At 37.3% G+C, this 17,611-nt stretch overlaps 2 protein-coding genes across 7 annotated transcripts in view; one reads left to right on the plus strand and one right to left on the minus strand.

The window, feature by feature from the left end:
- LOC126262838 (trifunctional enzyme subunit alpha, mitochondrial) overlaps positions 1-8,587 on the minus strand; it is a 145,512-nt gene extending 136,925 nt beyond the window's left edge. Inside the window, exons 1-2 of the mRNA XM_049959695.1 lie at positions 8,435-8,587; positions 8,145-8,254 (exon numbers count right to left, since the gene is read on the minus strand). Coding sequence (XP_049815652.1) covers positions 8,145-8,254; positions 8,435-8,507 — 183 coding nt within the window. The 5' untranslated portion in view covers positions 8,508-8,587. The remainder of the gene's footprint in view (positions 1-8,144; positions 8,255-8,434) is intronic.
- Positions 8,588-8,591: 4 nt separating this feature from the next.
- Positions 8,592-10,840, plus strand: LOC126262839 (ras-related protein Rab-30). 6 transcript variants are annotated; one of them, XM_049959697.1, is made up of 4 exons: positions 8,592-8,905; positions 9,502-9,683; positions 9,769-10,013; positions 10,108-10,840. In XM_049959697.1, the coding sequence occupies exons 2-4, from the start codon at positions 9,504-9,506 to the stop codon at positions 10,304-10,306; spliced, it is 624 nt and encodes a 207-aa protein (XP_049815654.1). In that variant the 5' UTR covers positions 8,592-8,905; positions 9,502-9,503; the 3' UTR covers positions 10,307-10,840. The 6 variants fall into 6 exon arrangements, with proteins under 6 accessions (XP_049815654.1, XP_049815655.1, XP_049815657.1 ...); XM_049959698.1 differs by lacking the exon at positions 8,592-8,905 and adding an exon at positions 8,923-9,006; XM_049959700.1 differs by lacking the exon at positions 8,592-8,905 and adding an exon at positions 8,957-9,075.
- The last annotated feature ends 6,771 nt before the right edge of the window (positions 10,841-17,611 follow it).

Consider the following 17,611-nt stretch of genomic DNA (forward strand, 5'->3'; position numbering starts at 1 on the left):
TAGAAGCAAAATTTGACAATATAAATCACTTCATAGGTATGTTGCTTGACTCACTTTCCTTATTTTACACCACAACCATATGTGGCACATCATAGTCAATTAGCACGTTCAGAAACATGGCTATATGAAGTAAAGCAGACATGTATTGATTTCAGTTGATACCGTGTGAGTAGTAGTTTCAATACGTGATATTTAAGTACAGTCACTACCCTCTATTTGCAACTATATGAGGTCTGGCACTTAAGTGGCAACTATTCATTTACAACTTACACAAAACAAACACATTTCAAGGTTTTGCAATCCTTCGGAGTAGTCGCAATCCTTGTTTATAACATGTTGCCAGCAATATGGAAGTCTTAGGATACTCTTAGCAACACCAGTTCTGTTGATACTTCAAAGTGGAGTGGTCTATTGCTCAACGTATCTCTCTAACAGTTCTGTAGTTAATGCCATGAAGTGCTACCTTCAATTTAGAAATCAAGTTGAAGTCATAAGGACTTACGTCTGAGGAGTGTGATCAGTGGTAAAGCACTTCAGAGATCGATCCATCCATCAAAGAAATCAGTCAACTTGGGCCATATGTGCCCGAATATTGTCCTCCAAAAACACGAGCAGGTCTTGCAGAAAGTGTTGCCACTCTTTTCTCTGAGATAGTTGCAGGCAGTTGCCACTTCTTTCTCTAAACTGTTCACACAAAAGTGAAAAAAGTGGAAACACTTTCCGAAGGAACCGCCCATCATTTTCCAGGACAATGCTTGGGCACCTAAAACGCAAGATGCGATTTCAGAATGAGATTTTCACTCTGCAGTGAAGTGTGCGCTTGATATGAAACTTCCTGGCAGATTAAAACTGTGTGCCAGACCAAGACTAGAACTCTGGACCTTTGCTTTTCGCAGGCAAGTGCTCTACCATGTGAGCTACTCAAGCACGACTCACGCCCCATCCTCACAGCCTCACTTTTGCTAGTATCTCGGTCTCCTACCTTCCAAACTACACAGAAGCTCTCCTGTGCACCTTGCAGAACTAGCACTCCTGCTAGCACTCAGACGGTCGAGCATTTGCCCGCAAAAGGCAAAGTTCCCGAGGTTGAGTCTTGGTCCAGCACATAGTTTTAATCTGTCAAGAAGTTTCATATCAGTGCACACTCCATTGCTGAGTGAAAATCTCATTCTGGAAACATCCCCAGGCTGTGGCTAAGCCATGTGTCTGCAATATTCTTTCTCCAGGAGTGCTAGTTCTGCAAGGTTCACAGGAGACCTTCTGTGAAGTCTGGAAGGTAGGAGATGAGGTAGTGGCGGAAGTGAAGCTGTGAGGACAGGGCACGAGTCGTGCTTGGGTAGTTCAAATGATAAAGCACTTTCCTGCGAAAGGCAAAGGTCCCGAGTTCGAGTCTCGGCCCAGTACACAGTTTTAATCTGCCAGGAAGTTTCAAGTTGTGCTTTGTTCGATCGATGGGGCTGGGAGTGTTGTACCACCCATCACATTTCCCACACTTAATACCTTGTGACTTGAAACTGATTCCTAAATTGAAGGAAGCACTTCACAGCATTTGCTACAGAAGTGTTACAGTGATTCGTTGGCAATAGGCCACTTCACTCAAACTATCCACACGACTGGGACTGCTAAGGGTACCCTAAGACTTTCACATAACTGGCAACAGATTATACACAATGCTGGTGACTACTTTTACCGGCAGATAGTTCAGAACGCCATATCTAATGGCAACAAATAGACCAGACCTCCGAGGATGTCCACATCAAAACTGATATCAGTGAATATGACACGATTGTGGCAACAATTATTACCAAAGTGCAAAGGACAACTGAAACAAGCAGAAAGATATATATGTTCCATAAACTAAATAAAAATCAGTAATGTCGTACCTCAATGAGGAGCTTGAAACTTTCAGCATCAAGCAAGAGCCTGTAGAAGAACTAAAGCTCAAATTTTACAAAAAATAACTGACCATGTTCTGGATAGATATGTATCCAGTAGAACAGCTCATAATGGGAGGGACACTATGGTGCACAGTCACTGCAAAGAAACTTCTAAAGAGACAGACTCCTGCATAATAGGGAGAAAACAAAATTTAGGGCTACATACAGACACTGAATGACACATTTGGCTTTCAAGAGAGCAATGCGTGCAGCCACCAATGAAGAATGTAGCATAATGTTGTCAAGTGATCTTTCACAAAACCCAAAGAAATTCTGGTCATATGTAAAGGCTGTTAGTGGCACCAAAGTTAATGTCCAGTCCCCAGCAATTGAGACAGGAACTGAAATCTAGAGCAGAAAAGCAAAAGCCAAAATGCTTAGCTTGATTTTCAAATGTTTCTTTTACAGTGGAAAATTACCCCAATTTAATCCCCATACCTCTGAAAAGGTGAGTGAGTGGGTTGAGAAATCATTGAAATCATTAAAACTGAGCAAATCTCCTGGGCTCAATGGAATTCCGGTCAGATTCTATACTTTTCGACTAAGTTAGCACCTCTCCTAACTATAATCTACTGTAGATCCCTCGACAAAAAACTATCCCCAGTTCTTGGAAAAAAGCTTATGTCACACCTGCCTTCGAGAAGGGTAGTAGAAATGATTGATATGTTGTAGAATCTTAGAACATATTCAAATTTCAAACATAATGAGGTATTGCTTACAGAATGACCTCGTCCATGTCACCCAGGGTGGATTTCAAAAACATGTATCATGTGAAACAACTTGCACTTTTCTCACATGACATACTGAAAGCTTTAGATCAAGGCAATTGGCTGGATACAGCATTTCCAGATTTCCAAAAAGCATTTGATTTAGTAACAACTACACTAGTTGAAAGTACAATCATATAGGGTACCAAGTGAAATTTGTGACTGGATTCCGGACTTTTTGGAAGGGAGGACACAGCATGTTATCTTGAGTGGAGAGTCATCATAAAATATAAAAGTAACTTCGGATGTGCCCCAGGGAAGTGTGGTGGGACCCTTCCTGTTCATGTTGTGCATTAATGACCTTGCAGACAATATTAATAGCAATCTTAGAGTTTTGCAGATGATGCAATCATCTATAATGAAGTACTATCTGAAAGAAGATGCATAAATATTCAGTAAGATCTTGATAAGACATCAAAGTGGAGCAAAGATTGGCAACTTGCTGTAAATGTTCAGAAATGTAAAATTGTGCACTTCACAAAACAAAGAAACATAGTATCCTATGACTACAATATCAATAAGTCACTGTCTGAATCTACCAACTCATACAAATACCTGGTTGCTTCGTAGAGCTATGAAATGGAAAGATAACACAGACTCAAGTCTGCTGTAAAGCAGGTGGTAGACTTTGGTTTATTGGTAGAATACTGGGGAAGTGCAACAAAGGAGATTGCTTACAAATCACTCTTGTGATTCAATTATGTGGAACCCATATCACATAGGACTAACAGGGGATACTGAATGTATATAGAGAAGAGCAGCACAAATGGTCACCGGTTTGTCTTATCCATGGGAGAGTGTCACAGTAATACTGAAGAAACTGAACTGGAAGATTCTTGAAGACAGATGTAAACTATCATGAGAAAGGCTACTAATGAAGTTTTAAGAATAGGCTATAAATTACTCTAGGAATATAGTACAACCCACTATGTATCACTCACATAGGGGTTATGAGGATAAGAGTAGAATAATTACAGCACTCATACAATTATTATTCTCACAGTCCACACATGAATGGAATGGGAAGAAACCCTAGTAAATAGTACAATGGGACATACCTTCTGCCAAGCATTTCACAGTGGTTTGCAGAGTACAGATGGGCACAGAAAAACCGCGAAACTTATATCTAGTTTGTATAAAGTGTAAATAAATAGTTGCCAGAGTAACAGTTCCACCCTTCTTGTGTAGTATTACTTGCCATTCCACATGGACCTACATCTACTCTGCAAACCAACGTGAGGTGCATGGCAGAGGGTACATCCCAATGTATCAGTTATTAGGGTTCCTTCCTGTTCCATTCAAGTATGGTGCATGTGAAGAATGACTGATTGAATGCTTTTGTGCATACAGTAATTATTCTAAACTTATCCTCACACTCCCTGTGTGAGCAATTTGTACAGGTTGTAGTATATCTCTAGAGTATTCATTTAAAGCAGGTTCTTGAAACTTCATAATGTCTGTCTTCAAGAGTCTTGTCATTTCAGCTCCTACAGTAGCTCTGTGATACTCACCTATGGATTAAACAAACCCGTGACCATTTGTACTGACCTCCTCTGTATATGTCCAACATCCCCTGTTAGTCCTATCTGGTACAGCTTCCACACACTTTAGCAATATTCTAGGATGGATCACGGAAGTGATTTGTGAGCAGTCTCTTCAGTAGACTGATTGCACTTCCCCAGTATTCTACCTGTTCTGGCATAACCACAAGTGCTGAAACGAAGATGGAGAATGCAGGGCCAGAGAAGGTGGTGAGGAAACTTCATTGAATAGCCCTCTGACAAGGACCGCGCCGCACCAGGAGCGACCTCTGCAAGAAGTGAATATAAGCACCGTTCCTGCCAGCCTTGGCCACTCAGATCGGCTCTGTATACAGACATTAGTGGACAGTAGAGACACTGTTGTAGACCAGCACTCGCAGGTCAGTTCTTAGCGACGTGTGTCAAACTTGCAGGAAAACTGCGAAACGTGTATCTAGTTTGTATAAAGTGTAAATAAATAGTTGCCAGAGTAACAGTTCCACCCTTCTTGTGTAGTATTACTTGGCATCCTACATGGATCTACATCTACTCTGCAAACCAACGTGAGGTGCATGGCAGAGGGTACATCCCAATGCTTGTCACCATCGCTTGCGACTATTCCTTGTAAATGTCCACGTTAAGTATTGTCAATCTGCTTTATAGAAATAATACTACTAATGTTATTTGCTTGAATTGTTGTATAGCATTCCAAGAATGCAGCATCCCTTAGGCATCCTATACGAGACGAGTGGACAAGACCCAACACTATCAATTAACCTAAGTCTACCACCTGTTTTATCCATGGTTGAACCTACGTGATCATTCCATTTCATATCCCTACAAAGTGTTATACTGAGGTACTTGTATGAATTGGCTGATTACAACAGTGGCACATTGATATTATTGTCATAGGATACTACTTTTTTTCGTTTTGTGAAGTGCGCAATTTTTCATTTCTGAACTTTTAGAGATTTTGCTGAGTTGGTTACAAGAGTTGTCTTCTTCACCTGGTAGATTTGTGGCACAACCCTCTTATCCCCTTTGGGAGATCCAGTCTGTCACATCATTGTCTGTTTAAATTTCTGGAAAATTAACAATGTTTTTCATGATTTAACATGTTTGTACAAGTTACTCCAATTCTCTTTAATCTAATCCAGCAGTGAACTCAGCTGCAAATTCAGTATACAATCTGACAGTCCACCGGGGCCTGGAGCTTTGTTCAATTTTAATGATTTCAGCTGTTTTCAACATTACTGACACTAATATTTATTTCATTCATCTTTTCAGTGGTAAGAGGATTAAATGGGGCAAATCTCCTGGCCTTTCCTTTACACAAGAACATTTGAAAACTGAGTTAAGCATCTCCGGTTTTGCTTTGCTACCCTCAATTTCACTTCCTGTCTCATTCGCTAGGGACTTGACATTAACTTTGGTGCCACTAACAGCCTTTACATATGACAAGAACTTCTTTGGATTTTGAGAAATATACTGACAATATTTTGCTATAGTAATCACTGAAGGCATCATGCACTGCTCTCTTGACAGACAAATGTGTTTCATTCAGCATCTCTCTTATCTATAGGCTTACACTTCGTTTTATATCCATTTTGCAGTAATCTCCATTTCTTTAGAAATTTATTTACAGTGACCTGATATCATGGAGGTTCCCTCACATTATGAACTGTTGTTCTAGGTACACATCTATCCAGTGCGTGGTCAATTACCTTCTTTTAAACTTGAGCCACAGTTCCTCTACATGCTCCTGACCTGTGCTGAATGTTTCAAGTTCCTCCTTGAGATATGAAACTACTGATTTTTTTATCTAGTTTACTGAACATATTTATCTTTCTGCTTGTTTTAGAAGCCCTTTGTACTTCAGTAATCACTGTTGCACACAACCACATCATGGTCACTGATACCAGTTTCGGTGTGGACATCATCAAGGTAGTCAGGTCTATTTGTTGCCATTACATCAAACATTTCCATCATGAGTAGCATTCCTAACCATTAGTTCTAATTAGTTTTCAGAGAAGATATTTAGCAAAGTTTCACAGAAGTTTTATCATGCTCACCACTAAACAACTGTCATTTTCCCCAATTAATTGTTGGATGATATAAGTCTGCATTAATGATTACACTATGATTGGGAAACTTACGTACAAGAGAAATGAGGTTTTCTCCTAAGTTTTCGGTTATATCAGGAGATGAGTCTGGTGCATGATAGAAGGATCCAATTATTTTATGCCCACCCCTGATACTGATTCTTGCCCAAATAATCTCACATGCAGCTTCAATTTCTATCACGATGGATCTCAGTTTTTTGTCTACTGCAACAAATACAACACCCTCACTTCCCATTTTCCCATCTTTTGGCATACACTTAAATTTTCCCCAAAAATCTCAACAATTTCAGGTTTAAACCAGCTTTCTGTACCTTGTATTATGTGAGCTTCACTGGTCTTCATACACACTTCAAACTCTGGCACATTGTTGCAAATTCTTTGGCAGTTTACCATTACGATCTTAATATTTTTCTTTTGATCTTACACTGAAACTTCTGGGTTTCCTAAAGCTGTCGTTATCTGGAGTAGATGGAGAGTCAACTAATCTAAAAAACATTTGTGTGCACCCCCCTCACAATGAACTACCTGACCATTTTGGGGGACCCTATAACTCTCAATGCTACGGAGGAAGTGCAGGAAGTCAGAGCCTACCTTGTCACAGAACTTTTCAAGTCTCTGGTTCATTGATTCCACTCGACTCAGAACCAAAGTGCCATGATCAGTTCTGGAGACAATGCTGAAAATTGTGAGCTACACGAGGGAATAAGCAAATTTTCATACCTCTATTCTTTTTAAGCTTTTATTTCCATGTCAATTGGAAGTTGTTAATACAAGTTTACATTACAAGGAGCTATAGGGTGTTTCATAGCCAGAAAGTAGATTCTTACACATTTCTAATTCCACAGCTCAATAATCAACTGACTTAAATAACTTTTGGATTATATAGGTTGCCATTCGCTTGCCTGTTGTTACCACTGCATGAAAGATTTTCATTCGAGGTTATAAAGAAGCAGTTTTTTAGTAATGGATTAAGTTTCAATTGCAAGCAATCTGAAGTATTTTGCTGCACCCTGTTTCACTGATATAACTTAACATAAAATTTATAAGAAAACTGAATAACAAGTATTTGTTTACAGTAGTTAATTGTAAACACTTCAGTAACATCATAGGTCACAATCAGAGAATTAGTAAGGCCAACAAATGGGAATGGAAATTTAAGGTTGTGGTAACAATGATTTGTGGTGTAATCCTATGTCTGCATTTGCTCGAATTTTAACGATATCTTTGCTACAAAAAATGGCCGGTAATTCATTAAAAAAAACCATCATGTAACATACAAATTTATGACAAGTTTTTTGTTTCATACTATGTATGTGTCATACATTTACATCAACAACAGGGGAACAAAAAGTGGGCACTCCATAGCTAATGGAACGAAACATCTATATATCTAAGGATGCAAGACAGATTTTCGGAAGTTCTGCAAAGATTTTATATTGATCTGTCCCTTGATTTTAAAAAGTATTTACTAAAATTAATGTGAGAAGTGATGTTTATCTGACGGTTGCATGTATTCTTGAACGTCCATAATATAGCTAGTGTATTTTCGAGTTCAGCATAGTTCTGAAAAAGATTTTTCCCCGGAGTAAACGCTGTAGACATCACTGTCACTTTATATGATAATCTACAAGAAATATGGGTATATTAAGACGACCGGGTGATTTCGATTGAACATAAGATTGACAAGCGATGCACCTTATTACAAATTACAACAATTTATAGTTCATCTTTTAGAGTACCTCATTTTGATAGGGTATTTGTTTTATCTTTTTACTCAAAAAAGATAGGCCAACATACCTTAGAATTTGGGGCATCTAATGTTACAACACAGACGCCATCAACTATCTTCGTTCTTACGGGGCCGGTCTTTGCTGCCTCTGTTGCATACAGCCTTCGCGACAAGTTACCTTGAAAGAAATATTATTTTGAAATTACAAAACTACAGCCAGTGTCACAGTGGGGTATCTACATAGGTCAAATTTTTGTACACTGAGTACTAATTTTACAAATATTAAAGGTTATACGGACGTATGCAGAAAGTCACAATATAACTTCTATATTCGTATATACGAGTTACAGTTAATTACCTATCAACCGAGAAACCTTCATATTCCGCCTACCAATGCAATCCAGGACCCCACAAACCCTACTGCTGGCCATCACCGTCTCCTGAGGCCAGAGATCACCTGCATTCTGTTACCACAGTAGCTCAAAGTTCATAAACACGCACCGAAAACAATATTCATCGTACTTGACTTTAAGCGGTCGTTGAAGCGTCTTTATGAAGCTTGCGTCTGTGCACTGAAGAAACAATATTTACATCATAAAATGCCCGAACAACGGACGCTGCCTTTTTGTAAATAGACAATACTTTAAAAAAAAAAAAAAAAAAAAAAAAAAAACAAGGAACTCGTTGATCATTAAATAATACATTCGTTTAATTAAAAGTGGTATCGAAGAGATGTACTAATTAAAACTAAACTTCCTGTTGATAATTGTCTATTACGTTAAAAAGATATATAGTATTTCGCCCTGTTCAGTTGGGAGACGTTTAAACGGTAAGTTCTCATGTATAGTTGTGTATATCGGCGGTATTTTACGTGTGTGTTAACAACATATACACACACAAACAATAGCATTCGCAAGTTTCGGTAGTAGGGTAAGGGCTGTGTTACATTTAGTGACTCACGGTAATCTGCTTGTCGTGTATGACAGCGGATTTAAACAGGCATGTCAAAATTTTGCCAGAGTTTTAATCGTCGTGCGGATCCTTATTTTCATCAGACTTCAACGTACTATTGAAAACCTCTTTTGATATAGTTGCCAAGGAAAATATGCATTTTTTGACATTATGTAATATTATACCCTGTGATCATTGTATTTTCACAAAGTAATTATTTCTTGTAGTCCACCGAGTGTTCTATTGAACCAATTGCTATCTGCTAAGATCCTATTATGAGTGGTTTACCGAATTGATATAGACCGAAGTAATACTTTAGCAGTAAATTATTTTTGTAATATCATTGTCATAAGTCATTCTCATCAAATTTCTTGAATATACATAACAATCCATGTTGCCACCTGTTTTATTTAAATTTTTGTTAAGTGTAGTAATATTTGTAGAGTAATATTTTTGGAATCAAATATTTTCCAGGCATGGCTTCAGTGAAAGTGCCTGAACAAAAGGTTATACTTTGTGGAGAGTATGGTGTTGGCAAAAGTTCTCTTTTCCGTCGGTACTCCACAAATACCTTTGTGACTGCAACAGATAGGCAGTCAACATTGGGTCTTGATCATTTTGACAGAGAATATAAAGTATCTGGAAAACACATAAAAGTATGTTAAGCACCATGAAGTAATAGTATCCTTTTGTAGTGCAGTGGGAATTTCTCATAAGCACCATATATGTATGTGTTTTCAGCTACAGTTATGGGATACTGGAGGTATGGAACGTGTTGCATCAATCACGTCCAGTTATTATAAATTTGCAGAGGCAGCCATACTAGTATTTGCTCTAGATAATGCTGCTTCATTTCATGTTTTGTCCCAGCATCTCCTGGATATAGTGACATATGCAGAAAATGCAAAGATATTCCTGTGTGGCAATAAATCAGATTTGGAAGGTCACACTCCACAAGTTACTGAAAGTGATATGGAAAGTTTTTGGTATGATTAAATTATGTATTTTGTAAATGCTGTTATATTTTAAGTTATTTATCCATGATGTTAATATTCACTGTTTTTTTTTTCCCCTCTACAGTGAGCAGTGTCATAATCTAATCAGTGCTACATACAAAACTTCATGTAAGACTGGTGAAGGAGTAGAAGAAATGTTTGCTGATATTGCACATCACTTAGTGCAGGCAAATAGGTCACGTTTAGAATTACAGACAATGGACCAAGAATCTTTTAAAATCTCAGCCCCAGATGAAGCTACAGAACCATCATGTCTGTGTTAACATATTTTTGCATGGTTGTGCTCATTGAACTGAACTGTGAAACACAGTGAAGATCTCCCTTTACATATCAAGGGAGTTTACTCATTTAATTACTGTCTTCCTAGGTAAGAAATGAAAAGGCTACTTTCATTTTCATTGATTAGCTCATGGTAAAATGTATTCCAATTAATGAAACAATTTAACCTAAATTTTATGTAACATAATTGATTATTATATATAGCAAAAGATTTTCATCCATTGTTACACTTGACAGTCCATCCATTATATGTCCTTTATTTATGCCAATATTTTGTAGTTAAATGGTTTGTATGATAATACTAATGCTGTACAAAAGTGATTTTTTACAAATATATTTTGTGTGTTCTTTGTAACTATGTAAAGTAAATTGTTTACTTGATCATTGGAAACTTATTTTTTCACACATTGTGCTTATCAGGCTAGTGAGAACAATGCTGTTAAGAACTGAGTGCATAAGATGCATTTTGATAAACTAATGAAGTGTAAATGTGAATAGACTTGAGCTTCACAGAGTTATTCTAGATTGTGTTTTCACATTCTTCTCTTTCTCCAGCATCCCTAAGTTCTGTGTGATTCATTCATTCATTCATTCTTTCTTTCTTTCTTTTCTTCCTGTTTGTTTTGATCAATTAAGAAATGAAAATCTAGTAGGCAACATTGTCTACATTTTGTTGATCTTCCTTTGTGTTTCCATTCCATGCTGTATAAATATCATCCGTTGTTATTGTCATTTCTAACTTAATTAGGTAGATGAGACCTATGAATCTCAAACGTGTGAGTAAGGGACATAAGTCTTGTATAGTTTGCAAGTATTATGTACTAAAATTTCTTAAGATTTAAATTTGGGGCTTAAATTGTTTTTGTTACTACACAAAACATTGTCACTAAGCTGACAAAACAGAACTATAAGCGGTAGAGTAGAAATAATAATGGAGAACTAGATTTAGATTGTCAGGGCATTCTCCTTCCAGGTTGGGCATTGGTATGAATAAAATTATCTAAATTAAACATACATTGTAAACAAATGAAAGCAACAAACTACTTTATAATTGATACAGAATTGCTGGACAGAATTTCCTTGCCGAAGATGAGATATTTAGCAACGCCAGTAAACTTGTTTAAAAGTATATGACACTGTCATAGCTTTCAAAGCTATTAGTTTCTCAAAGGAACACTGGAAAATACTGAATACTAACATTTTACCTTGTATAATGAAACGAAAGTTTTAGAATTTTCAGGGTCACTTCAGTCATCTTAGCGTTACCTTAAATGGGTGCTAGAGTTTAAAGTAACTAATTTTCAGGAATTATGAAAGGCTTCCACAAACCTTTATTACATACTTACTGTGCTGCATGAAATGTGCAAACTACACTTGTTAGTAATATGACACTTTAGTTTTACAGTGGTCGTCCCCATGTGCAATTAGGGCTAATCAGTTAACAGAAGTGGATCCCAGTCTTCCTGGGGTGACAGTGACCTGTAATTCTTGTTTAACTTTCCCTAACATCTCTGTCCCTTCAGCTAGAGGAAGGAAGTAATATTTCCAAGTACTGGACTAGTGTCGTATTTTTTTGTGTGTTTGTTGGCAGTACTAAATTTTTCATTTCCCAGAGGTAAGTACTGGCCAGAGATTACATCCTATAATTTTATAGTTTTCTGGAACGGATTTTCCTTTTGATACAAACTGCTCTGACAGATGGGGGGAGGGGAGGGGGGGAGGAAGATTCTTAAATCATAACACTAACTGGACAAATAGCAGTACCGAGAACATGACATCCTGCTGCAAATTTTTCTAAAGCATGTTTTGTGACTTCCGGTTTTTCAGAGCAAGCACATGTTGCCATTAATAGCACAGAACAGACTTAAATGGCAACACATTTTGTTTTGTAAATTTGAATGATTTTGCGATTTCGTAGTTTTAGATTCCAAAGGGTGCCTAAAAACTAAACTGTGAATTGTATGCAATTTTAGTAAATAGTCCTATAGCTATACTGTGTTGCTTGTTATAGTTTCTGGTAGATAAAAAGTACCACTGACAGTCTGATTTGCTAAACTGTGGGGATCTTCTGAAATCAAAATCACTTATGTTCTTTATAGGTTTGGAGTTACATTAATACTGTGCATCTTTAAATATTAATTGTCTAGTGCAAACACATCCTGTTCTTTGCATGTGTATAGGACACCCAGTTGTTATAAAATACTCAAATTATCACAGTTACCTTCTTGCCTTAGATCTGTGCAGAGGTAAGACATTGGACTTGTATTTATGAAGATTATGGTTCAAATCCAGCCTCCATATCTAAATGTATCATTGTTTCCCTAAATTGCTCAAGCAAAATCTGGGAGTGATTGCTTTGAAAAGGATGTGGCTGATATGCTTCCCCATTCTCCCACAGTCTGTGCTTACGCTGTGCCTCTAATGACCTCTTTGTCAACTAGACATTAAACCCCAATCTTCCTTTCTGCTTTAGATAACTAGCACCATGTGGCTACTACTGATACAGAAAAAGTGGTGTGTAAAACTTGTCTGTGGAATCTCTCTTTTGTGTATTGTTCGCAAATAAAAGTAAGAAATGAAAATTAATAATATTTGATACACAGTAGAAGTGTCTAATTATCAGCTGCTGAAATGGGAGCAATGCAGTAATATTTGAATGGGGATATAGTGAAAATCTCAACAAAAAAGAAGTAGCCTCCACCTCCACTCCCAAAAGAAAAGAAGAATAATTAGTTAGGTGATTGTTACAGCACACAACTTAGTAATTGTACACTGGCTGAGACATGAAAAATAAATGTCCTGTGGCATACAAAAACCACTGCTAGATAAAATAATATAAGAGGGAATATGACATATGTCAGGTAAGGTGATAGAGCTGAGTACCATTACAGTTTTGGGCTAGTTGTGACAGATTAGCTATGTCACAAAATAGAAAAATATGTACCACTTTTCATACAGATGTACTAGATAATATCAGTAAAATAAATCTTCAATAGTGGTGCTAATTATTATGATATGACCTGTTTGACAGTATTAAACAACTAGGGAATGACTTGATCTAAAAATTATTATGGAGGAACAAGTCTAGTATAGTTTGCACTGAAAGCCATTGCAAGCATGTTTAACAATAACGGGTCTGCCTCTTGGTGACAATGATTTCTTATGGAGGGGTACACAGATATAATTATCCTCTTATGTTCACGGTGATGTTTATTTACCGTAAATCCTACTTTGACAGTATGCAAGTCTGTACCAAGACAAAGTTGACAAAGTGAGCGCATGGTGTGAAAGCTTATCCCATGTTGATATACCTAATTAGAGCTTTAACACTGCAAATATAACAGTGTTACTGATTAGCTAGGATGTTTTGTAGCCTTGTGAAACTCTTGGGCCCATTATCATGTATGGTCTGGCGGGATGGCTTTCAAAATTATTGCAATGACTCCTTTTTCATCTTGTGTGTAGGCAATCCCCAACTTAAAGCTGTTTTTTAAACTGAGAACATAATCTTTCATGAGATAGAATGTGCATATTTGGACAAAGTAAGGAAGGAAAGAAAAAAAGCTGAATATATCAATAAGTATAACAGATTGTTAGTGAAAATTATCAATAATGTAGCAGTAGCACTGCATTTTTTCAACATGTTGGTAACTGACTTCCCACACTGAGCACATGTCAAGAAACAGGTAAGAGCCATTGGAAATTGTGGAAGCATCAGATAAGATTCTTTGTCACTTATTAAAATTTAAACTATGATTGAATGGATTTTCTTGCTAGACTCCGTGTTTTGCCATCTATGGCAGATGTCTTCAGGGTGCATGAGACTGATGTGAAATTTTGTGCTGAGGAAGAAACGGTGGGTTGACCTCGAGAATTCATTTAGCCACAGCTAAATAACTGAAAATTTTAATAACTGTAACATTTATGATAGTAAAAGCTTTCCCCCCCCCCCCCCCCAAGATTTTTATTACATCACTTATTTACACACATCCAACCCTTTCTCTCCCACCATCCACATCAGTCATTGTATCTTTGTCATGTTGGTTGATAATTTCATATACATTCTATTTTATTTTTCTTGTTGCCCTACTAAAATAAAAATCTTATTTTCAGCCATTAAATATTTTTTGGCTATTTATGTATAGTCTACTGTAATTTGTGTTTTGATGACACTCATATTTGCATGTGAACTTAAATATGTTTTAATTAGCAGTCTCTTGAGTACTGGAATGTATTCAGTTCAGATAGAGGTGAAGAAATGTATAAGTCTGTTGTTGGCTGTTGAAATATAGTAAGGGAAGGAGGAGGAGTTTTATTGAGATATGCTGGTCCAGATTCATTATTGTTTCATGTCTTTACATGTATTAAAAATTAATTGCTAAATACAATTCCAGAAAATGAATGTTCCCATACTGTTGACCAAATTATGCAGAAACTTATGAGCTTTTGTAAGGTCTGTCATTTGGAACTCCATTTTCACTTTTAAGTAAAACTTGAGTACTGGTGCTGTGATTGGCCTGCAGCATTTAGTAACTGGAGTGATCTACTGCAGATTCCTGTCTTTTTTTCACCTTTTCTGTAATGTTGTTTCAGTGTCATAACAATGTTTCTCATGTCCCCACATCTGTTGTAAGACAACATGTATTTAAGACTTGGAAGGAAATACAGTGCTTCAGAAAATTCCGCCCATATTGTATCAACAAGGTTTTTTAAATATATACTATTAATCATAACTTGTAGGTTTTGGCATGCAGGAAGGTACATACTAAGTTCTTTTTTACAGTCATAAATTTTGAGTGTGTTTATTTCATTGTATTTTATTGGTGGTGCTCATACGAACAGTTTCTGTGTGTGTCAGAAAGGATTGCACAGTTAGCACAGAGAAACTGTGCATTTGTTAAAACATATTCACTAAACAATATTAAACAGTACTAATCATTTTAACCCTCGAGTGGGTGTGCCTTTGTATGAAGTGCGCTAACAAAAAATAAAATGATTTTGCACAATTCTGTTTTTGTTTCACAACTGCAGACCCATACCTATTCCTTCATTATTGCTTCAGGCAACACAATGATAATTTGTGTTGTCATATGTCCAACTGAGCAGCATTAATATAAAATACAAAGTGAGCTAGGCGGAAATAATTTACAATCTGTGCAAAAAAAGAGAGAGAGAGAGACCCTGATTATGAGCTAGCAGCCTAATGCCACATTGAGGCAGTTGTCTATGAGATAATTAGTGATTGAATGATTGAATAAACAGCTGGATGGGATCTGATGCCACAGCACTGCTTAATGCTTTGAATGGGTCATTACTGTCTCTGTAACACCTGTCCTTGGCAACAGAGTGTTATACTGAAAATTTATTTCATTATGGTTTAACAAAACAGTGGTGTAGCTCATATTATGTAAGATTACTTTCTTGTTGTTTAAATAAACTAAGGTTAAACTGTGATTTTGATCATACATGAATCACCTAGGCAACATAAATGAAGCTATTCTATACGTGTGTACAAAGTGCACCTCGCACCCGCTTGTGTTATGAGATGTGGCGGGCCCACTCGAGGGTTAATATGATTTTCTTATCATTTGATAAAGAGCTTAATTCTATTTTACAAATGATGTTATTTGTATGTACAATATTACCATGTATGGCTGTATTCTTATTACTAGCATAATTAAAATTCTACTGATGTATCATAAATAAATGTTTGTATTTATCTCATATTAGTAAAAAAATATAACAAATAAATTCTCTCAGTTTTGATACAATACTGAAAAGTTCTGGGTTGAATATGTATAACAGAATGAATAAATGTGACCACTTTATTTATAGTTAGGTGTTAAGCAGTTGGCAGAAACATGAAACAGAACAAAACTGAAAAATCCGAAGTGAATTTTCTCTCTGCATCGGAATGTGTATTGATTTGAAATTTCGCAGCAGATTAAAACTTTGTACCCTCAAATGAGACTCAAACTTGGGACTTTGTCTTTGATGGGCTAATGCTCTACGATCTGAGCTATCCAGGCACAACTCATAACCCACCTTCACAGCTTTACCTCCGGCGGAAATTTTCTCATGATATTTCCAGCAGAGAATTAGTGTGGAAGGGGTGGCAGCTGTCAAAGTGGAGGTACTATTTGTAAATGGTGGAATTTATATGTTGGTATTTTTATGGAGCCATTGGAAAGGTGACAGTCAGCATTCAGTATAGTAGAATGATGCACTGGAGAGAACAAGATACTTTGGCAAAGGAGGAATAACAGGGTTGCCACAGGTTCTGGAAATCAGATAATTTCAGGGAAATTTGGAAAAAAAAAGACCACTGGAAAAATCTCGTTTTTGTCTCAGTAGATGAAATGGTTTGTTTACTGTGGTGTCATGCATCGTCACTGGCTGGGTGCAGCTGAGTACATGTGTTGCTTACCTACTCCCTCAATGTGTTGCTTACCTACTCCCTCATTACTACTTCTTCTCCCCTTCCTATCACTCCCCTCTGCTTGCAGACAGTGCTGCCTCAACTTCGCTAGCCCAGCAGCTGCTGACGGGTGGCACTAGGAGTGGTTTGTTTGGATCTGATTTTCAGAGACTATAGATGCAGCGGCATTAGAAAGTGATCATGTGTGTATGAGTTGTGTCTGAGTGAATGTGTGTGTGCTCTCGTTTTCTGACAATATCTATGGCTGAAAATTTAGTTGTGAGAGGATGATTGTCTTTTCTATGTGCCTGTCTGTGGCTCAGCATTCATCTTTGCTGTGAGTTGCTACCTATCCTCATTATTATTGATTCTCAGAGTGTTTTAATAAGTTATCTGTCACATAGATTGATCACCCTGGTCTAATTTCATTGACACACTGTGGCTTGTGAATAGCTAGCCACACAAGTGGATTTCCACCACGGACCAAAACTGCAGACCGTTTCTGTAGGCATCTGTAATGGATCAGGCCTGCCAATCTGAAGCCATTCAGTTCCCACTAATGTGCAGGCCCTCCCTGATGGATCTAGTCTTACTGATCTGCCCGTAGGCTGGGTCTGTTTGCATAATGCAGCCGATTTTCTTGGTTTATTCATGGACCCAGGACTGCAGTGCTCCTCGGCAGGTCAGAGGCCATGGGCGATGGATTTCAGGAATTGCGACTTTCTCACCGCAAGTATGTTGTGCAGTGTGGCGTTTTGTAGACATTTTATTTGTGCTAGTATATTTTGGCACTTCAAAATTAGTTTATATGTTAGAAACTATGGACAATAAGAAGAAGAAAATTGTGTCAGTTGCTGGCGGTTTGTACGCT

This window comes from Schistocerca nitens, chromosome 6, assembly GCF_023898315.1.
Source record: "Schistocerca nitens isolate TAMUIC-IGC-003100 chromosome 6, iqSchNite1.1, whole genome shotgun sequence".
Taxonomy (NCBI): Eukaryota; Metazoa; Arthropoda; class Insecta; order Orthoptera; family Acrididae; genus Schistocerca; species Schistocerca nitens.